We start from the raw sequence: 11,376 nt of genomic DNA, 5'->3' as shown, positions 1-11,376 counted from the left end.
TAAGAACGGTTAGTAATAAGTAACTAATTTAAAACTTTAAATTTTATTATTNTTATTTATTTATATATATATATATATATATATATATATATATATATATATATATATAATATGCATTAATATAATTTCTGTTGCAGTTCCAGTTGTTCCATTGCCAGGACCTCGACCAGAATGTTATACAAACAGTGAATGTGCGCGCGACAAGCAATGCATAAATTCACTTTGCGTAAATCCGTGTGTTGCTGGTGATCCATGCGGCAAGAGCTCTCTGTGCCATGTTGACAACCATAATCCGATTTGCAAATGCCCGATTGGCTATATCGGCGATCCTAAAACCAAGTGTATACCACGTAAGCATTATTAGGAATAAAAAATATATTTTGGAAAAATTGTAACAATTTTATCTCATATTACGATATTTTTGATTGCAGCGGAGATCACGCCTGAATGCGTATCAAACAGCGAGTGCGCAGGAAATTATGCGTGTGTCAACGGCATGTGCATTAATCCTTGCAACTGTGGACTCAATGCCAAATGTAACGTCATAAATCATTATCCTTCTTGTGTATGTCCTCCAGGCTATTCTGGAAATCCTCAATTAGGATGTTTTAAACGTAAGTAGCATTTATTCTATTCTTTTTATACAGTGAATTTTATATAGCGAATGAAATTTATAACTTAATTATAATAGTTTTAAATCGGACCGATGAGAATAAATTTAATTAAGTAAGAGAAATATTATCGGTCAAAGCGGAGCTTAGCGCTTAAATATTTCGGTACGAATTTATATACATTTAAATAACTTAATAAACCGCGCGCCAAAATCTTTTTCGATTTTGAAACGCACATATGAACAGAACTAGAGTAATAATATCATATTAATGACACGTAATTTAATAATATAATTAATGCTAATAAGCATTTTGTAAGAACATTAATAATTTAATGTTAATAAAAATCTTAAAAACTGCAAATAATTTATTATTATAGCAATTATTTGCAATTTTTTAAGATTATATGTTAATATATTTATAATATGTTTATAGTATATGAATTATTTTAATTGCGATTACATCTTATTATTAATGGCGCGACTTAATCATCTTACTAATAGGACACTATTCCGGATCACAAGAATTACAAAAAAAATCTCATAATTTTTAATGTATTTCTTTTCATGATTATCTATTTCAGTTGATTGTGAATCTGACAGCGAATGTGACTACGCAGCTACCTGCTATAATGGCCAATGCGTGAATCCTTGCATCTTGGACAATAAATGCGCTATCAACGCGGAATGCTACGGCAAGAATCATCGGTCGGCTTGTCGTTGCGGTCCGGGTTATTATGGCAATCCGCAGATTCATTGTGAAAGAGTTGAGTGTAATACCGATCATGATTGTCCCCACAATTTGGCTTGCAACGACGGTCGCTGTATAAACCCATGCGCCGAGAATTCACTTTGCGCGCAGAATGCGGTTTGTTACGTTCAAGATCACATTGCATCCTGCCGTTGCCCCGAAAACATTCCGCTGGGAAATCCATTCTCTTATTGCGAGCGGCATACCGCAGTGGAAATAGAGGAGCCTGAATGCAAAGTCGATATCGATTGTTTAGACAAGTTGGTGTGCATTCGGGAGAAATGCATCGATCCTTGCCCGGTCATCAAACCATGTCTCGAAAATGCTCGTTGTGATGTTCTCGATACGGTACCCGTAAGGACCATGATTTGCACCTGTCCTGAGGGTTGGATCACCGATGTCGACGGTGTTTGCAGGCCAAGTAAGTAAAGCTAAATATTATTTGAATCGATCAATTAAAAACAATATATTGGTTATCCATAAATTATTTTATGGATAACCCATTTTAAAATAATTGGTTATCCATAATTTTTTTTAATGTTATAGTACAATTGACGGTCATTGGAACGTGTACGACGAACGACGATTGCAGTGATCGTGAGACGTGTATTAACAGGCAATGTCGCAACCCCTGCAACTGCGGTACTAATGCGGCTTGCTACGTAAAGAATCATAAACCAATCTGCTCGTGTGAGCAGGGCTATCAAGGCAATCCCGAGATCGCCTGTTATTCCGTCGAGTGCCAGCACGACAGTCAGTGCACGCTCGATAAGACCTGCAAGAATAATAACTGTGTGAACCCATGCCTGGTCACAGATCTATGCGGTACCAATGCCGAGTGCTTCCCGAACAATCACGTAGCCGATTGCCGTTGCCGTAAGGGCTATCATGGTAATCCCTTGGATCGCTGTCGCGTGATCGGCTGCTACAGTAATGGCGACTGTCCAGGCGATCACTCGTGCATCAACATGCAATGTATCGATCCTTGCATCCATGACAATCCCTGCTCGCCTCGCGCGGAATGCAGAGTCCTAAATCACTTGCCAATATGCCGCTGCCCATCGGGCTTCACCGGAAATCCGTACATCAATTGCCAACTAGAAGTCAGACCTGAATGTAGAGAGGACAGTGACTGTCCGGATTCACTCGCTTGTTTGAGCAACAAATGCCAGATTCCATGCCCGATCATACAACCATGCACTGAGCCGTCTGAGTGTCGGGTTCTACCGACGCATCCGATACGCACCATGGTATGCGTATGCCCTAGCGGATATGTTAGCAGCGGCAGTGGTACTTGTCGAGCTACCAAACCGATTCTCAAAATCGAATGTACCAAGGATGATGATTGTTCTTCGGAACGCTCCTGCGTGAACGCGATCTGTAAGGATCCCTGCGCGTGCAGGCCTAACGCGGTTTGCAATGTCATCAATCATAAGCCGATATGCTCGTGCACGCTAGGATATGACGGAAATCCGGATATTCTTTGTACAAGAGGTACTTTTTTGTTTTGTTGTTTGTAGTCAAATTATAATTTTTCCTCGCTTAAGAGGAAATTTCACGTTAATAAAGAGTTATATTTTCTAATGATATATATTTTTATGTTGTATTTTGATATTTAGTTGCAGGATGCAAAACGGACAATGATTGCAGCGGTTCACACGTGTGTGTCCAACGCAATTGTGTACCAGCGTGCTCGCCATCCTTGGCCTCTTGCGGCAAGAACGCCGTATGTCACGGCATCCATCATAAGGCTATCTGCGAGTGTCCACCAGGTTTTGGTGGCAATCCGCGGGTCTCCTGCGTCCTGTTAGGATGCAGGACTAATTCCGATTGTCCTACCAATAAGGCTTGTATTAACAATCGCTGTGAAAATCCCTGTATACAGAATCCATGTACTGACAATATGGACTGCAATGTTTATAATCACATTGTGGAATGTGCGTGTCCACCTGGCTACATCGGCGACATTAAGTCAGGCTGTACTAAAGGTAAAAGAAAGATCTATTTCAGCTTTGCTGAAATTAATATATGCACATAATTAGTTCTTCAGTTTTAATTTCTCGCTGGATCTTTTTGTAGTTAAGGAAAAGTGCAAAGCAGACAATGAGTGTCCTTCCCAAACTGCATGCTTCAATGGACAGTGCATTAATCCGTGTACTAAGATCGCACCGTGCGGTATTAACGCCGAATGCAAAGTTCTGGATACCAGTCCAATCAGGACCATGATATGCGAATGTCTCCCAGGATACCGTGGAAACGCGATTATCCGTTGTGATCAAATTCCAGCGGAAATCTGCCCAATTGGGAAAGGACAGATTCGCGATGAATACGGCAATTGCGTCTGCCCACCTGGATTCGGTAAGGATGCAAACGACGTCTGCATACCTTGTCGCAAACAATCTAATATGGTGATAAACGAAGAAGGCTTCTGCGTGTGCGATTTAGAAAAGGGCTTCAGTATAGATGAATATGGTCGTTGTGTTTGTCCGACGCGATACGGATACGAAATAGATACCAAAGGATATTGTAGACAAAGTAAGCTGGTTATTCAATTTCTTATATTGATCAAGAGGTGTTTTACGATTCCTCATTTCACTAATCTATCATCGCGGTTAATTTCAGTTGGTGTAATCGAGTGCAGACATAATGACGACTGCGCCGACGACAGATATTGCGATAAAGTCACTCATACTTGCCAAGATCCTTGCAAGAAGCAACAGTGTGGCGTGCACGCGCTTTGTAACACTACCAGACATCAAGCTATCTGTATCTGCATTAATGGCTATTTGGGCAATCCATACACTCAATGCTGTACGTTGAAAATTTGTAAAAATAAACGCGTAGTTTCGATAATTTACAATAATTTAAAAGATTTTACATATATAAGTTTTTAGAACATACATTCGATTTTTAAAACGTACCATTTTTTTCCGTGAATTATATTTTTTATAAATAATAATAAATTAATCGATATGGAGTAACTTTCGTCTGAAAAATTCTTTTAATGCTTATGTTTCCTATCTTTTAGATGACAGAAAGGATGGTCGAACAGATTTCCCTAGACCGGAAATGGATGTAAGTTGCCTATCAGATGGAGTACAAGTCGTAATACATTTGCAAGATCAAGACTTCGACGGGGTCTTGTACGTTAAAGGTCGTAGCAAAGATGAACAATGCAGACGAGTTGTCTCGATACCGGCCGAAACTGATCATAAAACCGAAACGTTCAAAGTTGCATTTGGCAATTGCGGACTCATACATGTGAATGTTAGTTGAATAACATTGTATATCATAACTGCTTCAATGACTTGTTGCATCGAAAGATATTTACATTATCTTGATTCTTTTTAGGGACAAGCTAGCTTTGTGCTCGTTATACAGAAACATCCGAAATTGATGACTTACAAGGCACAAGCTTATCATATTAAATGTATATACCAAACTGGAGAACAAAATGTTACCCTTGGTTTTAACGTCTCTATGTTGACGACTGCCGGAACAATCGCTAACACTGGTCCACCTCCTATATGCGTAATGAAAATAGTTGCACAAAATGGAAATGAAATTAACTCTGCCGAAATTGGAGATAATCTAATGCTTCAAGTGGAAGTTCAACCTTCAAGTAAGTGCCGTATTTTATTTTTAATAATGTTTCATGTGTAATTTCAATTATTTATTTAATTATTTAAACATCAATTTAATCCTGCTGTAAAATATGAGAATAAATAATATTGCAGCTATTTATGGTGGATTTGCGCGAAATTGTGTCGCTAAAACGATGGAAGATAATTTAGAGAACGAGTACATCGTAACGGATGAAAATGGTTGTGCGACAGATCCCACCATATTCGGAGAATGGGAGCAAAATCCTGATACTCAATCATTAATGGCTAGTTTTAATGCGTTCAAATTCCCTAGCAGTGACAATATAAGATTTCAGTGCAATATACGCGTATGCTTCGGACGCTGTCAACCTGTGAGTACTCGAAACCATTTACTCGTAATCATTTTATATATATATTTCATTTAGCTGAAATGCCAGCTTTGACAATAAAAATATATTTCTTCTATCATCAGGTAAACTGTCGCGGTTATAATGCCTTTGGCCGTCGTCGTAGAGACGTTGATTCCGAGATTAACGATACATCTCTAAGTGTATCCGATGGATATGAAGGTCAACTTCGTGAAGAGATAACTATTCAATCGAACTTAATATTCACTCTGGAAAGGAGAGAGGAGAGGTATACAGCAGATCCAGCTGAAGGTAAGGCATAACACGTGTAAAAAAATACTGTAAAAGATGATGATTTGAAATGTGGCAAGTGTCTTGAAATAATTTACCGTCACTCTTTTAAAAAAATTATCACAGGCATCTAAAAATTAATTCATAAATTACCTAGCATGGCTAGATAAAAGCCACTATCTTTTATGGTGATTCTTATGCGTATTAAAATAAAAGATTATTAAAATAAAAGAAGTAATCATTTTTGTGATACCTTTCAGCTCCTTCAGCACAAAGAGTGGAAGATATCTGTGTTTCTATGGTCGGCTTTATCATAGCATTAATAATTACGGCACTTTTGGCATTGGTTGCCGTAGCTATTGCTGTGTCATGCTGGCTTATGGCGTATCGACGTCAGCCAAAGACTGCTGGACCACTGCCACACCCACCAGAGTTCCCAAACCCCTTGTTCACTACTGAATCTGTAGCTGAACCTTCTCCTGACTATCACCTATCATAAGTTCGTTAGAATAATATTTTATAAATAACGTACATTTTTTATAATTCTCATGGAATGCATTTCAGACCATTCGTCCTATTGGTCGGTTTTGTATTTCGGTGTACAACTCCTCCAGTGACTATCACTTCTCTTTGTACTCTCTTTTCAAGGGTTCAAACAATAAGTCACTGTTATACGTTATGAGTCATGATATATACATACTATTTATGGTGATGGGTTCGCTTCCATTATCTACTTGCGAGTAAAAACACGGGACTATCTTTTCTTCGTGTATCTTTCTTGTATTATTTTCTCTAGTCAGTGGAGGATTTGTTAAATATAATGCTGCGATTTTTAATTCCTGTGTAAAGTCAACGAATTAGTCTAATATAGCTTTCTTATGATGAAAATAGGTAATTGTACATTTTCTCTAATAAATCGCTAACGAAATATTTTTAAAAATTTTGTTATCTCTTATTCTTTTTTCCCCTTACCCTGTTATGTATAGTTTATGATATATAATATACATACGTAATTATAAATAACTTTAAACATAAATAATTTTAATTTATTTTAGTAACTACATTAATAACACATATATGTATAAATATCTCATAATATCATTAGATACAATGAACTTATACATTAAGCATTATTTTATTATTAAATAAGAAAGCTAATGTAATATCAATATATTAATATAATTTTTATATTGTGAAATGTATTTAATATAATTTATAAAAATGGAAAGTTATATAAATAATTTTACATACAATTTAAGCTTTATTCATCGATATCTTAATTCTAATTTGCTTTACGCTATTATAAAAACACAGTCAAAATATTTTCTTGTGGAAATTATCCTTTAATAACCGCGATTGGCCGCAGTTTGATGCATTTCTTGGAAATTCCAGCTGCGTGACAAGTATTAACAACGTCTGTTACATTCTTATAGGATTCCGGTGCTTCTTCCATAACCAATTTTGGTGAAGCAACTCGAATAGATATACCTAATTGTTCTAATTTTTCCAAAACTTGCATGTAATCCAAGTTTCTACGTGACTTTGCTCTTGAAAGAGCACGGCCCTGTACATACATTTTTTGTATATAGAGATAGTTTTCATATTTTCCTTTATGTAATATAAATATATTATTTGTATGAAGTTATTTGTAAAATTAAAATTACATTGATATAAATGATATATAATATATGTATATAAAATTAATAAATTCTATACTTACGGCACCATGACATGTTGATCCAAATGTTTCTTTCATACCCTGTTCTGTCCCAGTCAAAACATAACTGCATGTACCCATTGTACCACCAATTAAAACTGGTTGACCTGTTAACTGATAATCTACAGGAATCAAAGGATGGTGCGGTGGAAAGGCTCTTGTTGATCCCTTCAAGTAAAATACATTTACATACATTTGATAAGAATTATATTATAATATATTCATATCAAAATTAAGCTATTATTCACAATTGTAATGTATATCTTATAAACACTTACCTTTCTATGAACTAAAAGTGTCTTTTGTTTTCCTTCAACTATATGTTCTTCTATTTTGGCAATATTATGAGACACATCATAAATAACATGCATATCTAAATCATCGGGAGACGAGTTGAATTGTTTTGCAAATGCCTATTAAAATATATATATTATGTATTATTTTGTATTTCTATTAATTAGTATTTATATATATGTTCTTTAAAGTACCTGTCGGCTAAGGAATGTCATAGAACTTCTATTAACCCAAGCAAAATTAGCAGCAGCTGCCATTGCTTTCAAATAATCTTGACCTTCTTGAGATTTAATATGAGCACATGCAAGTTGCCTGTCATTGGTTTCAATATTGTCACGTTTCATAGCTTTTTCCATTTGTACAAGTGCATCTGAAATGTCACTTTGTTGTATAGAACAATTTTTAATAGTTTCTAAATATAATATACAAGGAGAAAAAGAAACAAAATCATGTATAATGTATAATCATGTATAATGTATAACCTGTAGCAACTTGATGACCAAATCCTCTGCTTCCCGAATGAATCATAACACAAATTTGTCCTTTTTCTTCAATACCCATTTTATATGCAGCCCATTTATCATATATTTCATCTACTACTTGAATCTCTGCGTAATGGTTTCCAGCTCCTAATGTACCTAACTAATATAAAATTATTTATAAATATTAGAGATGCATCCAGTATCAAGAAATTTTCCGGTATTTTTTTAATATTTGACTCGGCAATATATTTGGCTGAAATTTTATATTAAAAATTTGCGTTATTGATGTAGAATTCTATTCTTTTCAGCTGAACTTTTTGTACAATTTATGGTTTTGCATAATTATGCATAGTTTATGCCGAGATAAAATATATATAGATTGTCGGAATTTTAATTTTTTAATTCTTTAAATTTTGACTTCAGATTTGTAATCAGCAACCTCAAAATCTTCCATATTAAAATTCCATATTAAAATATATTTACTAGAAAAAATTGCAAATAATTTAAAAATATGATTTTATAGATATCTATTATGTTATCATACTTGAGGAAGTCCGCGTTTCTTAGCTCTCATTGACACTTTTGATGGATCAGCGTTAAGCATTCTTCCATATTCTTCACAATGTTCTTTATCTTCAGCCCAAATGTAACCTAAATACATTTTATATGAGTACTTTTATTATTTAATATATATTATTTAATATATTATTTAATATATATTTTTATTATTTAATATATATTTTTATTTCATCAATAACTTTTGTTTCATATTTTTTTCCCTTACCTTCTCTCAAAGACCAATCCATTCCCATTTCTAACGCTTCCTCTAAATCCCGTGCATTCATTGGTATAATTCCTTTAGATCCAACACCAACTGGAATGTGATCAAACATACTTTGCGCAAGTTGTTCCTAGAAAAAAAAGGTTTTTTTTATGTAAAATGTATAGCACAGATATATACATTATTACTATTTTATAGTGCATAAAATTATAAAAACAATTATTAAGAAGAAAATGGTATTACTTTTATTGGTAAGACGTCTCTCTCGAATAAATTTGTTCGTAATAAACGAACACCACAATTAATATCAAAGCCTACACCACCAGGTGATACAATTGACTTTGGATCATCCATATCAAATGCTGCCATATTACCTAAATGTAATATACTCATTCATTATTTTATTATTTCATTCATTTGATATAGTCAATTATTACAGACTATTTAAAATTCATGTGTTGGACAAAAATATAAGAAAATAAAAGATGATATATACCAATAGCAAAGCCATAGCCAGAGTGTACATCTGGTAATCCGACAGACCTCCATACAATACCAGGTAAAGCAGCCACATTAGCAATCTGTTTCATCCCAGGAAGGAAGCCTCCAACTGCACCTGGCCGACATGCATTGCGCAACTCATCAAACATTAATCGCTCCAATGTATTATTTACATAAAACACTCCTTCAACCTTTAATCATAGTTTATTTATGTAGATAAAGACAGATAAAAACATGTAATATTAAAAATATCATGAAAGTGCTATATACATATGTTTCTTAATATCTTATTCTTACATTTTACATATACATATAATATACATATAATAGAAAAAAAATTACCTTCATGTTAGGTTGAAAGCCTTTCTTGATTCTCCAACAACATTCATTTATTTTCTCCAAATATTTAAGCTCCTCTTGATATTGCCTTACAACCATTTTTCTAAAAAATAAAAAAATAAAATTGCATATAACGTAAAGTATATAGCAAGTATATAGCAATAAATTTAAAATAAAGAGTCGCACAGTTAAAATACAAATATAAAAGATATAAAATGTATGCTGTTTTCAGTCAAGCCTTATATTTAAGACTTTCTTAAATTTATCTTTAGGTGCTCTATGATTATTTTATTGGCCAGAACATCTAAAGATGAACTTAAGGATTAATTATAAAACTTATACCTTAAATATAAAATTATAAATACGAGTAATAGTTACATATTAAAAATAAAAAACAATAATATTATATATAAAAAAAACTTTTTTTTGAAGATTATGTATGCTGTAATTGTGCTTTTAAAAAATAAAGAATATCTTACAGAAGATGCGTTCCATTTTATGCAATGTGTGCATGATGTTTCATTTTATACTTCCTTAATATTCAGTGAATAACAAAGATAAAATAAAACATCATAATTGTGTAAAATAGGAAGCCTTAAATATAAGGCTTGATTATGAATACGGGCAGACTAATGTTCTGATCATGATGTAAAAGGATCTTGATTTACTCTCTCTCTCTTACATCTTGATTCTGATCTCACTATATATTAATCTCTTTGTGTGCATGTTGGAACAATACTTACACAGTACTTACACAATTATGTAAACAATTCTGATATGCAACACAACACACCAATCTTTTCAAGTCTTCTGATGAATCTTCTATGTTATTACAACTCCACTGTGATTAGAGATTCTAGGATAATTCGCCCTGTATATTATCGTCTGTAAGTATACATCAGAAAGAAACCTGAGAGAGGACATGATAGTCCAAAACTAAATATCGATTTATCTGCAGCCTTGAAAAGTGGACATATGTACCCTCAGAAAAGTGAACCTTGCTATGTAGTTTACATCCACTTTTTCAGAGGGCAGCATTTTGCAGTTTTGGGCGATCATGTCCTCTCTCAGGTTTCTCTCTGCTTCCACCATGGTAATGTTTGTAAACTGTTTACTGTAGCATGTCAAATCGAAGAATATCCGAGAGATAGTGTGCAGATGAGGATTGCATGATTCATTGCTTGATTGCTATCGCGAAAAAATGGTTCGCACTGACTGGGATCGGTTATTATCCGTAAATGCTTCATCTTTAACAGACGAAGAAATCGAGGATCTTTTTCCCGCTGTGGTTCGATGTGACGTGGACGAGATTGCTGACATACATGGTTTGCGGACGCTTGTGAGACTGTCACAAGAAATGTTGACTTATAAAGATAATCAAGTACGGAAATTATTTTTTATTATTATTTATTCACGTTAAATTATTGATATACTAATGTCTACTATATCGTTATAAATATGCTTTCTATATGATGATACTTAATAGCTTAATATTTATTTTCATTCAAAAAAAGTTTGCTCACAAAAATAAATTTTCCTCGTTAATATTTTAAGTGTAAAATAATTCTATTAATATTAGGTCGAGGCTTTGCTTCTTGAGTGTGGCGAATTAAAAGAAATGATAGCTTCATTACGTCCAGAGACTGCTAAACGAAAGA

The 11,376-nt window shown here is 34.1% G+C and overlaps 3 protein-coding genes across 3 annotated transcripts in view; 2 read left to right on the top strand and 1 right to left on the bottom strand.

Moving 5' to 3' along the window:
* LOC105623383 overlaps positions 1-6,103 on the top strand; it is a 105,092-nt gene extending 98,989 nt beyond the window's left edge. Inside the window, exons 123-134 of the mRNA XM_012204777.1 lie at positions 138-350; positions 432-614; positions 1,195-1,782; positions 1,908-2,855; positions 2,981-3,349; positions 3,441-3,896; positions 3,984-4,176; positions 4,397-4,628; positions 4,713-4,983; positions 5,099-5,337; positions 5,439-5,625; positions 5,865-6,103. Coding sequence (XP_012060167.1) covers positions 138-350; positions 432-614; positions 1,195-1,782; positions 1,908-2,855; positions 2,981-3,349; positions 3,441-3,896; positions 3,984-4,176; positions 4,397-4,628; positions 4,713-4,983; positions 5,099-5,337; positions 5,439-5,625; positions 5,865-6,103 — 4,118 coding nt within the window. The remainder of the gene's footprint in view (positions 1-137; positions 351-431; positions 615-1,194; positions 1,783-1,907; positions 2,856-2,980; positions 3,350-3,440; positions 3,897-3,983; positions 4,177-4,396; positions 4,629-4,712; positions 4,984-5,098; positions 5,338-5,438; positions 5,626-5,864) is intronic.
* An 837-nt stretch (positions 6,104-6,940) lies between these two features.
* LOC105623347 (tRNA-splicing ligase RtcB homolog) lies at positions 6,941-10,208 on the bottom strand. The gene is made up of 11 exons (XM_012204743.1): positions 10,198-10,208; positions 9,722-9,821; positions 9,375-9,570; positions 9,122-9,252; positions 8,882-9,008; positions 8,642-8,748; positions 8,098-8,257; positions 7,810-7,985; positions 7,600-7,734; positions 7,325-7,489; positions 6,941-7,168 (listed from the first exon to the last, which is right to left on the bottom strand). Exons 2-11 carry the CDS (start codon positions 9,815-9,817, stop codon positions 6,941-6,943), a joined length of 1,521 nt encoding a protein of 506 aa, XP_012060133.1. The 5' UTR covers positions 9,818-9,821; positions 10,198-10,208.
* A 711-nt stretch (positions 10,209-10,919) lies between these two features.
* LOC105623346 (centrosomal protein of 290 kDa) overlaps positions 10,920-11,376 on the top strand; it is a 9,084-nt gene continuing 8,627 nt past the window's right edge. Inside the window, 2 exon segments of the mRNA XM_012204742.1 lie at positions 10,920-11,099; positions 11,298-11,376. The exon segment at positions 11,298-11,376 is cut by the window's right edge and continues 26 nt beyond it. Of these exon segments, the coding sequence (XP_012060132.1) occupies positions 10,920-11,099; positions 11,298-11,376 (259 nt within the window).

The sequence above is a fragment of the Atta cephalotes genome (assembly GCF_000143395.1).
Source record: "Atta cephalotes unplaced genomic scaffold scaffold00056, whole genome shotgun sequence".
Classification (NCBI taxonomy): Eukaryota; Metazoa; Arthropoda; class Insecta; order Hymenoptera; family Formicidae; genus Atta; species Atta cephalotes.
Note: the sequence above shows the minus strand (reverse complement) of the source record. Positions and strands in the feature narration are given on the sequence as shown.

Excerpts from the sequence above, each read along its gene's own strand:
- LOC105623347 (XM_012204743.1), bottom strand. The coding sequence starts at position 9,817 with ATGGTTGTAAGGCAATATCAAGAGGAGCTTAAATATTTGGAGAAAATA. Across the intron at positions 9,571-9,721 it reads GCTTTCAACCTAACATGAAG|GTTGAAGGAGTGTTTTATGT; the intron begins GTAATTTTTTTT and ends CTATGATTAAAG. Across the intron at positions 8,258-8,641 it reads AGAAACGCGGACTTCCTCAA|TTAGGTACATTAGGAGCTGG; the intron begins GTATGATAACAT and ends ATTTTATATTAG.